The sequence below is a fragment of the Gopherus evgoodei genome, chromosome 3 (genome assembly GCF_007399415.2).
Source record: "Gopherus evgoodei ecotype Sinaloan lineage chromosome 3, rGopEvg1_v1.p, whole genome shotgun sequence".
NCBI lineage: Eukaryota > Metazoa > Chordata > Testudines > Testudinidae > Gopherus > Gopherus evgoodei.
Window position 1 is genome coordinate 12,168,092 of NC_044324.1, and position 15,310 is coordinate 12,183,401.

Consider the following 15,310-nt stretch of genomic DNA (forward strand, 5'->3'; position numbering starts at 1 on the left):
TTCTCCTGGGTCAGTCCGCAGCAGTGCAAAGGGAGGAACAGTGGGTGGGGGGGTGGATGTGACCAGTGACTCCATGGCCACATGGATCCCCTGGCTTTTATCTCCGTTAACGGGCAATGATGTGATCACAGCTAAGCTGGTGAGCTGTGCCCTGGGGAGAGGCTGCTGTTCCCCTAGCTCCCCACTGAGACCTACTGCAAAAGGGCTCTTTGTGTAGGGCTGCCCAGCTTGGCCCTTTTGCAGCTGCACTAGGGCAACCAGACAGCAAGTGTGAAAAATTGGGATGGGGGTGGGGGGTAATAGGAGCCTATATAAGAAAAAGACCCCAAAATCAGGACTGTTCCTATAAAATCGGGACATCTGGTCACCCTAAGCTGCACAAACCTGTGGGGGAGAATTTTGCTTGGCAGCAGAGCTCTCTACCGATGCAGGAATGGGCTCCTGCCTGCTCCCAAGGGTAACTGTATTTATCATTTACGAGCGTAGTTTTTAATCACGCTGAAGTGCCTGGATGCTCCAGTGATGAAAATGACGGGTGGTTTTAGAGACGTGACTAAATACAGGCTGGGATCAGTATGGACGGTTCCTTAGTCTGCACAGAATCAGCACAAACAATTCCACATCATCGAGATGCATTCAGCCAATGCTCAGCAGTTGAGTGATGCTGAACCAGGTGTTGAATAGGAGTCGGGTTCAGAGCTGATGGAAAAGGAGGAGGGAGTCTGATCTCTGTCACCCGAGTGCAAGGCCCTGTCCACATGACAACTGGTAACCAAGTTTGTAACCATTTCATGGACTGATTGGCTCACAACATGGTTTGTGTCTACACAACCAACACCTGGTAAAAACAGGGTTAGTAGCCATGGCAGCTAACAGCGTTTCACACCTGCCTATGGCTGGGTTCCTATAACTCGGCTGTGATGCTGTTATTATGATGCAGACAGGACCCCCATCCACACCCCCGACCGATCTGGCTACTCTGCCTTCTTCCCACTTCTCTGTGAGCTGGGCTATCCCATGGGCTACTGGTGCTGCCCTCTCTGCATATCCTTCAGCCAGTCTGTTCTCCACTGAGGATAGCTCTATTGAGGAGAGCTGCCCAGATTTTCCCAGCATGCACTGGTTAGGCAGCATGTTAAGTTGGATGCAATGACAAAAAAGCTGTGTGTGACCAATAACAGAATCACACAACCAACTGGCTCTGCTCCTAGCTGGTTACAAAATCACAGTTAATAGGTGCAGTATAGACAGGATCTAAATCTGAAGCAACTCCATTAAAGTTAATGGAGTTAGTCCAGAATGACTCCAGTGAAACTGAAAGCAGAATTTGGTCAGGGTCCTGAAAGGGACAAGTTGCCAAATAAAGATTAAAAGAAGGCGGCGGTGTGAATCAAACGAAGGCGGCGGCGTGAATCAAACGGCGTTACAAAGATGCCAGAAATCACCTTCCTCAAAGCAGGGATCATGTACTCCCTGAGCCAGCCTCCCAGACAAGGGCTGAGCTTGTGTATTTCAGCAAGTGGGTTAAATTCAGGGGATCCCAAGGCTCTGGTTTTATTGGGAAGCCAGAGCAAAGAGACAGACTTGTCTTACACCTCACTCTGAAAGTGGCCAGGTTTGGGCTCAGGAATAGCTGCTGGGATTGAATTTTGGAGGGGCAAGCCCTGACCCGGAGAACGCCCTGCCCTCTCCTCCCTCAAACGTCATCCCTAGGACAGAGAGCCAAAGCCCGTCTTCCGAGCACACGTGATGAGGCAGGGGATAGGGAGAGAGATGAGCTAACTGGGGCCTGGACAACTTGCGGTCTGGTTTTCACATATGGATCCCTTCGATGTCAGCTGGAGCTGCGGCTGTTCAACACATGGGAAGCAATTAGAGATTTATCAGTAGCAATTTCATTTGGAAGTGAGCTGGCAGGCAGAGTGGAGCACAGCGCACAGGTGTAATAAGCTCTGGGCTGTCTGTCCTACTCAAAAGGCCATATTACCCATTAGTGAAGCTTGAAAGTGGCCTTGGGCATTAGCCCCGAGGGGCAGCATGTTGCACTGACCTAGACTAGAGGTCACAACGGTCCAGATGATCACGGTCAGGTCTGAATCTGAGAGGAACAGCCAGCAAAAAATGGAGAGACTTTGGCCATTGCAGAGTCCAGAGCAGAGAAAAGCCTGGGAGAAACCCAAGATCTCAGACTACCTTGACAATAGATAGGCCAGGGCCCTCAGCTGATGGAGCAGACACGGGCTTTGCCAGTTCCTCAAACTGCTTCCTCTTGCCAAGCAGCATCGCTTCCCTTTTACCTGAGCCGATGCCAGCGGCTTTCCAGCCAGGTCCCCCTCTCTGCCAGACATTGACAAGACAGAAAATTGGTCCTGACCCAACCCACGGGGAAGGAGCCGTAGAGCTGCATGTCCATGGAATAAGCAGTGGAATGTTTTATTTCATCTTCAGCCTTTTCCCAAAATGTCTAATTGTCGTTTAGAGAGACAAGGGGGGGTGAGGCATTGTCTTCTATTGGGCCAACTTTGGATGGTGAACGAGACAAGTTAACGAGGTTCACAGGCCACTTACCAAGGTAAGGAGATTCTACAAGAAAACGGGAAAACATTATGTAATGTGTGGTGATCGTGTACCCAGGGGTAAATCAGGAGTAAGTCCACTGAAGTAAATGAAGTTACACTGATGTAAAACAGCATGAGCGGGAGGAGAATCAGGCTCCTTTGGACAGGTATAAATCCAGAGTAACTCCACTGAGTTTGATTTACACAGTTGATCTGAGTTGACTCTACCCCACTGTATTATAAATTAAACCACTTGGTCCTCATTTCAATTTGAGAGGGGTATGTAAATTAAAAAATACAGCAGGCAAGGGAGAAAAGGGACATTTTCAGGTGCATTTTGAATGAATATATAGGGCCAGATCCTCATCTAGTGTAAGTCTGAGTAGCTCCATTGAGCTATGCTGATTTTCACTAGGTGAGGATTTAGCCTGGAGAACTGATGAGGTTGTTCCACATGGCTGAAGCTGTGGAGGAGACTTCAGTAGGGACAAAAGAGACAGGGATGTGGAGACAGGAATAGAGAGAGAGATCGTTATTTGTATTGATTACAGACACGTGATTAGGTGAGATTCTTTCCGTCTTCATCTCACCCTTCTCTAGATTAATTATTCAACTACAATTGATTAAAGTGGTAGTTCTAAAACCCAAGAGAAAACAAAATGTAACCGTAAAATCAAGTCAACTAATGCGAAGTTAAGTTAAAACTACAAAGAAATAGTAAGACTGAGCTCATCTGAGGCTGTTGGTACAGCCGTTTTGGGCCAGGATGACCATTTTGAGATCTGAGCAGCTGCTAGTGGTAAGTTTGTTAGTTTTCTGTAGTATATTCATATAGTCAGGGCTTGGCTCTTGTCATAAACAGATTGTTAAGGGTTAATGTCTCTGCTACCTGTATAGGGGTAACAAAGGAAACCAAACACCTGACCAGAGGACCAGTCCCTCAAGGGAGGGAAGGTTTTGGGTGTGTGTTCTTTGTCTCTGTTCTGTGCCCTCTCGGCTCTGAGAGTGATCTGTCTATCTTCAAGCTCTCTAATCTTCTGTTCCAATTGTGTAAGTACAAAGTTAGAAAAGCGGTTTAGGCTTTTTATTTGTTTTACTCTCTCTGCAATTGTGGATCTGGTTGGCTTAACTTTTGTATGTGCAGTTGCTGGGAATATTTTTTGATGTATTGGTACAGGGAGGAAAGTCTCTTTTCTATTGTCTATAAGCTAAAAGACCCTGTAATGTTTACATCTTGAAGTTACAGAGATAATTCTTTGCTTTTCCTTTCTTTTATTAAAAGATTTCTTTTTAGAGAACCTGATTGATTTTTTCCTTGTTTCTCTTGTTATCCCAGGGGATTGGGATAGCTCACCAGGACTGGTGTGGGGAGACGGGAGGAGAGAGAGATAGAGTCTCTCTTTATTTTCCTTAAATCTGTTTACCTCTTTGTGAGAGGACGGGAGATGCTTCTCTGTATGGTGATTTAAGAGGCTGGATCAGTATCTCAGGATAGCCCAGGGAGGGAGATTCTGGGAGGAGGAGAGGTGGGGGAATGGTTTATTTCTCCTTGTTTTAAGAACCCAAGGGATCTGGGTTCTTGGGGTCCCCCAGGGAAGGTTTTGGGGAGACGAGAGGGGATCAGGCCCTGGAAGAATTCCTGATTGGTGGCAGTGATACCAGGTCCAAGCTGGTACCTAAGCTTGGAGGTCCCATGCTAGCACCCATATGTTGGACGCTAAGCTCCAGATTTGGGAAATATTGTTTTGACAGCTCTCCTCTCAGTTACCCTGCGGTAAATCGGGGGCGATATCACTAAAATCAATGCAGTGTAAAACCAGCCTCGGTGAGAGGAGAATCTGTCCAGCACTGAACTGAGGCCACATTAAACTGCGTTCGTGGGCCCTGACATGCTAAAAGTTTGTGTGTGTGTGTGTGTGCTGGTGAAAGGCACTCCACTGGCACCCTGGGAGACTGAAGTCAGCAATTCACCCACGGAGCAGGTCAAATGAAAGCACTGGCAGTCCATGCTTCCCCCGTATCATAGCACCAATGCCTGAGCTCTGTTTCAGAGGGGAATTTGGTGGCGGTTTGTTTCACTTATCTAGGTAAGTACTGCAAGGGCATCAGCGCCGTATCTGAGTTCCTTCCACATTCTAAATGCAGGACTCCCTGCTCTGGCTGGAGTGACTGTCTTCAGTAGGGGTGTTTGGTGTGTGGTCTCTGTGCGGGAGCTAAGCTGAAGACGTGTTGTACCTTTTGTCATGGAGGTGCTGAAGTCCACGGTTGGTCGTTCTGATGTAACCTGAAGGCAAGCTCCCCAGTTGTGGCCTAGCTGCTGGGAAAACTCGGTTTCCATTTCTCAGAAGTCCATCGCCTGTTGAATCATTGGCCTCTCCTGTGACTGTAAACAGTGACAATGATGGAATTTGTGCTGTGGAGGCTAATAAAGGGGTGGTACCCAGGAGACCTGGTGAGAGACTGATTTTCATTTTCCTGGCCCAGTCACCTGACATGGTATGATGCTAGATGCCAGCTCAGGTCACAGCCAGGTCAGTTCCCTTGTGTATCAGTACAGATCAAAGCGATTGTTAAATGTATGAGTGTGTTTGGCATTTAAACCATATTAGCATAGATCAAAGTGATTGTTATATGTCTAAGTATGTATTCAGCTGTTTAAACGTCATGAAAACTAGTGGAATGTTATTTGTATTGTTTTCAATAACTGTTCCTGTTGTAATGTAACAGCAAACATTTACATTATGTACATCTTGTATCTAAAAGGCCCCTCAAACTACAAAGAATCTTTATGAAATGCAAATGAAGAACTTTAGTGGTCAGGTTGTGTGGTGATAGGATGTCAAAAGACTCCAAATTCCTTCCTCAATCTCCCTCACCAAAGGAAAAGCTCAAGTGGATAAAGACCCTATCAGCTTGTTTCTTGTCAAAAAAAGCTTTAAATATGGATACAAGGGAAGATCTTTTATCTCTGGATTGTTTAGGACTCTGACAGGGAAGTGGACCAGATGCAAAGCGGAGATCCCCAGAGAGTACCTGGGTTCCCTGAAAAGATTTTTGGAAAATTGGTAGTTTATTACATCTCTGCCACCATTTGGAATTAAAAACTGTGACTCACCTGTTAATATATTTTACCTGCTTTAACCTCTCAGTAACTCTAATTTCTTTTTCTTTCGTTAACTAATAAACTTTTAGTTATTTTACTAGAGAATTGGCTGCCACTGTTGTCTTTCATGTAAGATCTGATTACTAGCAATTAATCTGGGGTAAGTGACTAGTCTCTTGGGACTAGCAGCAACCTGATGATTGATTTTTGGTTTGAGTTACCTTTTATTACACAAGTATCAGAGGGTAGCCGTGTTAGTCTGGATCTGTAAAAGCAGCAAAGAATCCTGTGGCACCTTATAGACTAACAGACGTTTTGGAGCATGAGCTTTCGTGGGTGAATACCCACTTCCTCAGATGCATGTAATGGAAATATCCAGGGGCAGGTATATATATGTGTGCTAGCAAGCAAGCTAGAGATAACGAGGTCAGTTCAATCAGGGAGGATGAGGCCCTGTTCTAGCAGTTGAGGTGTGAAAACCAAGAGAGGAGAAACTGGTTCTGTAATTGGCAAGCCATTCACAGTCTGCAGCAAAAAAACTTCAGGACCAAACTTCAAAGAGAAACTGCTGAGCTTCAGTTCATCTGCAAATTTGACACCATCAGCTCAGGATTGAACAAAGACTGTGAATGGCTTGCCAACTACGGAACCAGTTTCTCCTCTCTTGGTTTTCAAACCTCAACTGCTAGAACAGGGCCTCATCCTCCCTGATTGAACTGACCTCGTTATCTCTAGCTTGCTTGCTAGCACACATATATATACCTGCCCCTGGATATTTCCATTACATGCATCTGAGGAAGTGGGTATTCACCCACGAAAGCTCATGCTCCAAAACGTCTGTTAGTCTATAAGGTGCCACAGGATTCTTTGCTGCTTTTATTACACAGTCCAGTTTGTCTGGATGGCAAGATAGGCTGCAGAGTCTGTCTGTGATTCCATGGCAAGACTATTACAGTGATCCCGGAGTTTACATTTGTCACAAGCTTAGTGAAATCTAAGCATAGTACACACTACCAGTTTGGGGTGTCTGCCCTGTTTTCTGACAGTGGAACCTGAAAGAGGCACTCACAGTTGTGAGCCACTCCAGAGAGCGCACACATGGGTCAGGGTTACAAACAGTTAATACCTTTGTCATGTGGCAGGGGACACCATCCAATGGCTGTGTTACAGACACCTACACTCTGAGCATTGGCTTGAGACATCCCAATATAAGCCACCAGCCAGCCACTCAATGAGAAAAAGATTGAATTATCATCAACCTGGGTTAGATTTGCACTGGTGACTTATAAGTGAAAAATCCTATTATCGCATTAGCCTTCCTCTTAGCCCCTAGGACAGGGGTCGACAACCTTTCAGAAGTGGTGTGCTGAGTCTTTATTTATTCACTCTGATTTAAGGTTTCGTGTGCCAGTAATACATTTTAATGTTTTTAGAAGGTCTCTTTCTAGAAGTCTATAATATATAACTAAATGATTGTTGTATGTAAAGTAAATAAGGTTTTTAAAATGTTTAAGAAGTTTCATTTAAAATGAAATTAAAATGCAGAGGCCCCTGGACTGGTGGCCAGGACACGGGCAGTGTGAGTGCTACTGAAAATCAGTTTGCGTGCTGCCTTTGGTAGGTTGCCTACCTCTTCCCTAGGACTTGCTATCTGATACAGCCTATGAGAATGCTTGGCGCATCCACCTTGTTACCAAAGGTAATGATCACTGTCTATTTCTGAGCAATGTAGAACACTGAGTGATGAATAACAGCAACTCACAGTGTTAGATCCTTTGAACTGAAAACTGCTATACATTGTGCTGGCTGCCAACAACCCCGACAGGTCATTTCACCAGAGCACACGGATCCACCCTTGTTTCCTTGGTCAAGCCGTCTGTACCAGGGATTGTGGGGAGATGGTGTACTGCAGGGGTTCTCAGACTTTTGTATTGGTGATCTCTTTCACACAGCAAGCCTTATACATTAAAAACACTTTTTAATATATTGAACACCATTATAAATGCTGGAGGCAAAGCGGTGTTTGGGGTGGAGGCTGACAGCTCGTGACCCCCCATGTAATAACCTCATGACCCCGAGTGGTCCTGACCCTGTTTGAGAACCCCTGGTGTACTGCCTCTACACCAGTCAGCAACTCCTTTATAGAAGAGGAATCCTTAGCTGGGTTTATGGCTGCTTTGTGCAGGCCATAGTGGGTCTGAGCATCAAAACACAGAGTGTGGAGCACAGCATGCATCAGAGCCTGCTGCAAAGGCCTGGAGACCTGGAAGCATGGTTCTCCCCAGCCCTACAATGAGTGGGGATTTTCTCATTACCGTGGACCTGCAGTGCCCAGTCCCAGAGCCAAGCCTTCTAGCCTCAGATGCAGTAAGTGGCATTGTCACCGACAGCTGTGTAATTATACAACCCCCCGTTTACAAATAGCTACTTTTCCTCAAGGATTTATCTGTAGGGTCCTGCTGGCTCCGCTGGTGGCCACGGCACCTCTGAGGCTGCAGCCTATGCGGACGGACCATCCTGCGTGAGTGCAGCACCTGCTGTAGCCCCTCCAGCCCCAGGGGCTACAGCAATGGGCTGGGCCGGGCCAGCTGGCTGCAGAGGACCCCCCCCCGCCCCCTTTTGCTAGGGTGCCTGGGCTTCTGTCCCCATTGGCCCCCTTGCAGCAAGGAGCTCCCTTCTCCCCCTCCAGGGGGCAGCCCTGCCTGGCCCCAGGCTGACCCAGCCTCAGGGCCACCTGCTGCCTGGCTGGGAGGTGCCACGTGATCACAGGCGGTGCCTGCCCCTGCCTGTCCCAAGATGGCGGCAGCGGGAGGGCCGACGCGGTGACGTCACCAGGCACGCCAGGTGGGCTGATGCTGAGCCAGGGGAGGGCGTGAGCGAGTCGGGAGGTGGCTACGGCACCCGGTGGGGGCCAAGTCAGGTCTGTTCCGCGCTGCCAGCGCCCTCACGGCTGCTGCTGTCAGACCGGTCGCTTCCTCGCCTGCCCCGCCGCCGCCATGGCCGGCTACGAGTACGTGACCCCCGAGCAGCTGGCCGGCTTCGACAAGTACAAGGTGCCTGTGGGGAGCGCCGGGGGGGGGTCCGTGTGGGCTCCCGGGGGGTTCCCGTGTGGGGAGCCCCGGAGGGCGTGATGGGCAGGGGGTGTCTTGTGGGCTCCCGGGGGGGCGGGTCCCTGTAGGGGGACCCCCGGAGAGCGGGGGGGACACTTCCCGAAGCAATGCTCCTGAGGCGGCGGCCCAGCCCCTCCCTCGCGGACGCGCCCCGCTGTCCCCCCCCCCCCGGGGCGCCGTGACACGTGCGCGGTGGGGGGTGTCGGCGCCTTCCGCAGCCCCGCCTGCCCGGGGCCGGGTGCTCGCTCCATGCGCCTGGCTTGCGGCTCCCCCGCCCGGCTGCTGCCGGAGATCCGGGACGGCCCCGGGCGCGGATCCCACCTGCCCGCGCTGGGGGCCGCTGGGGCGTGAAGTGCGAGTCTCCATGTTCCCCGCGGCCGGGTAGGGTGCGCCCCGCCCGCCCGCCTGCCTGCCTGGGGGGCTGCGCCTCGTGCCGCGCCCCCCTTCGCTCACCGGCCCCTCCCCTCGCTCAGGGGCTGCCCTGGGTCAGACCCCCCAGGTGGGCGCACAGCCCGGTGTGCTGGTTATTGCCCGAGCCCGCCGACCGGACGGGCTGGCTCTGATCCGGATTCTGAGCCGGCCAGGTTCAATCGTGGGAACGTTTCCTTTGTCTTCCCCCAAGAACTCGTACCATGCGTGATTAAGGTGTAATGGGGTCCACAGGAAAAACTGTGACCTTTCTTGTGGTTGTGGCTGTGGCTGTGTAGGTTTAAAAAAAAAAGCTATTCCTGCCTGACCCTCTGTCTATGCAGTCTTTTTTCAGGCTGAGAAAATCCTTCTCTGTCTAATCAGACTGTTTGGCAGCAGCTTTTGTAACATGACTGAGTCAAGCTAGTGATGACACAGGACTGGGGTTTTCGCACTGTGTTCTGAATACAGTGGGTGTTTGTGTGGCAGTGTTGTTGACTGGGCTTGTGGCTTTCCGCAGTAGGCCTGTGCTGTCAGCTTGCTGCATGGAGTCTGAGTCACATGAGTCACCTTGATGTTAATGGGAGTTGTGGGACTTAGATCTGTATTCAGCTGCAAACACCTTATGGATTCAACCATGTTAAATACGTGGGTGCAGGTTGCTTTTTTATCTTGCAAAACTGATGGGTGTTCTTATGCAGAAGCTGATCCTCTGATGTAGGTAATACAGCTTAAAATGTGTGGGAGCAATGAGTAAGTGTACATTGATGAAACCTATTTAAGGAAATAATTGTAAACACGAATAGACTTTTTTGGGGGTATCCACATTTCAGTATACAGAAGCAGACGTACCAAAACTCGTGGTCCTTTTTATAATGTTCTAGGGTACTTGACATAAGACTCATTATATTAATCTGTGGTACTAATAAAACTTCACTCAGATCAAAATAACTATAAAAATTGGATTTATTTTTTTATAATTGATATTCATCCCGCCCACCTCCCACATCAGGAGTGAAACTAGACAGTTTAACTTCACCTTCTACCTAGTTTTGGTGTCTGGTTCTCGCGTACTAGCATGGTATTGTATCCCATTTAGGTGTTTTTATATAGCACTTATCACTTTGGTCTCTGAGCACCTTCAAGAGTTAAACCTCATGATTAATACCAGTCAAGTGGGGTTCCTCTGTGCCTCACCCAGGGGGAATGATTGTGTATGGGTGCCTTTCCAAACCCATGGCACGTCAGGCTAACAGAAAACTAAGGGGGAGGAACTGTGCTTTGTGCATGGGCTGGAAATGGGTAAGAGAGCGAGTGCCACAGTCTTGGGTCATCCCTCGTGAGAGCTGGGTCTCCTGAGCAAACCAGCAGCAGAATTGCTCTGTGTATTGTAGGTATTTACATGGCTTCCATTATCATAGCAATTGCTTATTTATTCTCACCACACCCCTTGGAGATAGGAGTGTTCTTATCACCATTTTACAGATTAGGAACTGGGATAGACAGGTTTAAATCATTAGTTTTTTTTATTATTAAATAAAGTCACATTCAGGTTTTGAAAATTTGTGTTAATGCAACTTTATATTAAAATTTATTTGTTAAATTTTACATGTCGTTTAAAAATGCCACAGTAATAGGGTATCTTACTTGAATCTTCTAAAGCCGATATAGGCAAAAAACACAAGATTGAAAATTTAGCCCGTGATCCTGCAAACACTTATTTAAGCAGATATGTAACATGACTCACATGAATAGTGTCTGACTTCCATGGGACCGTGCTCATGCATAAGTGTTTGCAGCTTCAGGGGCTAAAATTGTATCTTTATCTTAATTCCTCAGCGCCCTCATTCCTATAGATTATGTCCCACAACCTTTAAATGTATTTGTCTTCATAACGCTCCTCTGAGGGAGGGAAGTGCAATTTCCTCATCTGTAAAATGGAGATAATGATTCACTTCCCCAAGTTTGGACGTTGGTGGCTGAAAACCACCTGGAAAACTGCATAGAACAGTGGCACCTCATAGACTAACAAACATATTGGAGCATGAGCTTTCGTGAGTGAATACCCACTTTGTCGGATGCATCCGATGAAGTGGGTATTTACCCATGAAAGCTTATACTCCAATACGTACGTTAGTCTATGAGGTGCCACAGAACTCTTGGCTGCTTTTAGAGATCCAGACTAACACGGCTACCCCTCTGATATCTGCATAGAACAGGTGGCTGCCTTTTTTTGCTGTTCTCTCCCAACCCTCCTGGCCAATGTGGTCTTGGGCAGATATAGTGCCCGCCTCAGTGATGTGGATAAAGGGACCTCAGTCTTGATTGAGCCTTTGGACACTCCAGCAACTCTAATCACAGTAAAGTTGAGTGGAGGTGGCAGGAGAAATGTGGCCTATTTTTATCATCTTTCTAGCTTCTGATTCTGCATGTGTATATCAGCATCCTATACTCTGACGTGTTGGTGTGCAAATTATATCTGCTACTGGAAGGATAGAGAGGTCTGGAATCCAAAGTAAAGGTTTCTTGTTCAAGGTCATGCTAATTTTGCTGCTTGTAAAATTCTACAAAATGCAGCCCTGTATTATTAAAGATGGCAAAGAAACCTGAAAAATCTGAAGGATATAACATGGGGTCTGCTCAAGCACACCCATTTATGACCTCCAGCATCCAAAGCACTATCTCGAAGGATCTATTCTGCTGTTAAAAACTTTCTGCCATTGAAAGGAGAATAGTTGTATAGGTACGATTCTCCAGTGGTACACAAGCTTGCCAGCAAACAGTTTAATAATAAGCATTGTTGTACAATTTAACAATAAGGGTACTTGGTGCTTCACAGTGATTGTAGACCAGAGTTCTGCCATGAGATACTTGGTCCCTCCAGTATTTTAGGGAAGTGTATGATGGGTGCAGGCTAAGAAGTGGTCTCAACATGTACTCCAAATTGGATGGATAGGTGAGAAAACACAAACAAATTACTACTTCAAAGTCTTGGTGTTGGGGAGGATTGAAGGAAATCCAGCCCTTCCTGAAATAACATATTCACTACTTACAGTAATGCCTACCTCTTCTATAATGCATGTTTTTCATCCATAGGCCTCAAAGCACTTTACAAAGGCAGTTAGTATCATTGTTCCCATTTTACAGATCGGGAAATTGCACAAGTCAATTCCTTCCCTGTGCTTCAAGGGCTCCCAGCAAAGAAGTGGCAGAGCTGAAAATTGAACCTGGGTTATCTGAGTCCCAGTCCAGTGTCTGTCCAGTAGAAGAAAAAAAAAGACCCAAGCCATCTTCTTGTCAGCAAAGAAGGAAGTGAGAAATATTGTAACTTTTTACTTGTGGGAGCTACTTGGATATTGCAGTGATGGTACTTCTATGGTTCCCTAGGCAGGGAATGCCGGTAGCTGGCAGGGTCAAAAATAAAAGCATCCTGAGGAGTTCACTCCTATGATTTGGAGGTATAATTTTTAATAAGCCAAAAGCAACAGTTGGTTCTTAAAAGTAAGTGGTGGCTTTTTATAGCATAACTATTGGGTCATAAAATATCTCCATCTTTAGCTTGCTTTTCTCTTGGATTATCAATGACAAGTAGTTTTCTGTTCATTTTCCTTTCACAGTCACCTCTTTCCTTATTCTTGAGACAAACAAAATGATGCTGTGAATAAGGCATCCTAAGATTCAAAGTCCCACTATTAGTTATGTGAAAGCCTCATTCTGTTGTCTTTTAACACAGGTACCTTGGTTTTAATTGCTTTGTAAAGAGGCAAAGTCCTCCTGGATGCTAATCTCTGTAACTCCAAGCCTCCAGCATGCGAAGAGCTTGCAGATTCCTGATCTGTGATCTTCTGCTCAGGCACTGGATGAATGCTAACAGAAATAAGCAGGAAGTTCTGAACGTACAGATCCTGCAGGCAGAATTAGATATTATGCATCAGGAAGTGCTGATTTTTCTGGTCTCTCCCAGTTGCCATGTGGAGACTCAATACTATCCTCCCATTGAGGTTCTATTATAAACCGGAAGGTAATACTGAGATCTGGGCAAGGAGACATCAGTCTATCTTAAGCATTTCTTATTTATTATGATGTTATCTGAGTGTTACATACAGTAACAATGAATTTGCCCATGAGGGAGCTTATTCTTTTTCATTCCTTGCTGCAGCTAGTGTTACTTAGATTCCTCCATCTTCTGCTTCTCATTCCTACCCTCCCCCATGAGAAATGATAGCTGTTCTTTAAGCCTTATTACTGGGGAAGGGTGGAGAAAAAAGGGTTGTGGGGTGGTATCTTGCTTCATGCTTTGAAAATAAACGGGCCTGGTCTCATAGATTCATAGACTCTAGGACTGGAAGGGACCTCGAGAGGTCATCGAGTCCAGTCCCCTGCCCTCATGGCAGGACCAAATATTCTCTAGACCATCCCTAATAGACATTTATCTAACCTACTCTTAAATATCTCCAGAGATGGAGATTCCACAACTTCCCTAGGCAATCTATTTCAGTGTTTAACTACCCTGACAGTTAGAAACTTTTTCCTAATGTCCAACCTAAATCTCCCTTGCTGCAGTTTAAGCCCATTCTGGTCTGGTTAGGAGATGCAGTCAAGGGATCTCTGCAGAGCTTCACTCTGAGCAGATTCATCTGCAGCAGTATTCCTGTCAAGCACAATTGTCTTGTGGTATGAAACTGTGAGGTGGCTCACCAGAAGAGAGTCTTTAGTCCAACAAAATCTTTACAGATTAGACACAGGGTCTGGATTGAAAGCATGGCATGCTTATAATTTCCTTCTGAGACCTAATTAAAAACATTGGCCTGATCAAAACCACCCAGTGCAGAGAGAGCCATATCTTAGGCTGCACCCTTTTGCTTAATTGCTCTTGTATGTGAATCTGCTGTAGGTAGCTGTGCAACATCTGCATTACCTTGGTACTGTAGAGTAAATTGACTTGTGCTGAATGTTCTGGCTACAGCACCTCTACGGTGACACAGTGCTCTGGGTACTAGACATCCAAATGTTCTGTTGATTTTTAATATCATGTTCATGGGTGACAGCAGCAAAAAGGGTGTGGCTGAAGGCCAGATATGAAAGGGTTATGAGTGGATGTGGCAAACAAACTGCTCCTAGAGGTCTGTTACTATATTGGACAAATCAAATGGTGTTTGCAACCCTCTTTGTCATTATTATGCTTCATGCTTTCTAGGTTCTTCTGGTCCCAGAGTGCTTTTTAGATATTTTCTGGCTTTCTTCCCACCCAACCTTGGGCTGCTGATTTCTTAGCATTGGCTTCAGAATGTGCTTTATTCAAGTCCTGAGCACTCCAGAATTCTCTAGGAGTCTGTAGGCTAAAAGTAATCTGTTCTCCATCATGTAGAAAGTTGCTGTATCATGAATGAATTGAAAGTGTCTGAGACACACTCTCAGCAGCTGTTTCTGAAAACATAAGCTCCTCAGAAAATTAGGATTTCTTTTCAGAATACTGATACGGCTTAGCGTGCATTACTGATTTACTGCAGGGTCTCATTTTTAAAAATTACCCCCCAAAAGTTAAAAATGACTTTTTTCTCCAACTCAGAGGCCTTTTCAGTTGGTGCTAACAACTTGCATATCAGGTTTGAAGCTAATGTAGTTGAATGGCCAGTTCCTACCACTCCCACAAAAATATTCTGCGTTCTTTTTCACTCTTTCTTAAGATGAAGCAGTGAGTGTGTGGAGAAGGAAAAGCTTTGAATCGCATGTACTGCCCCAAAGAATGAGTTTAGTTAATCTCTGGGAAAATGATGTATTCATTTTTAAATAATGCAGTGGGGTTTTTTTTAAGCGGAGTGGGGCATATCATCATGTTAACTAACAGGATGCCGTAACAAATGCTGCCAGACCTTTATAGCATTACTAATTCTCATTCCTGTTATGATGATCGTAGGATAGAGTGACTAGTATCTGCCAAAGCACGTTATTTTTCTTATGCCTTTGTTAAAGGTCTAAAACTATTTCCTAATAGATCTGCTGTAATATGTACTACAGTATTGTCTGATAGAGCATGGTAGCTTTCTGAAAACTTGCCTGGGATAGCAGGTTGCTCTCTGCTGCTTTTGGGTACCAAGTTTTTGAAATACATGTCCAATGTCTTCAATGTG

The 15,310-nt window shown here is 46.3% G+C and overlaps 1 protein-coding gene across 1 annotated transcript in view; it reads left to right on the forward strand.

Annotated features, from left to right (window-relative positions):
• The first annotated feature begins 8,434 nt into the window (after nt 1-8,434).
• Nucleotides 8,435-15,310, forward strand: part of SELENOI (selenoprotein I) — a 63,063-nt gene continuing 56,187 nt past the window's right edge. Inside the window, exon 1 of the mRNA XM_030555086.1 lies at nt 8,435-8,714. Within this exon, the coding sequence (XP_030410946.1) occupies nt 8,658-8,714 (57 nt within the window). The 5' untranslated portion in view covers nt 8,435-8,657. The remainder of the gene's footprint in view (nt 8,715-15,310) is intronic.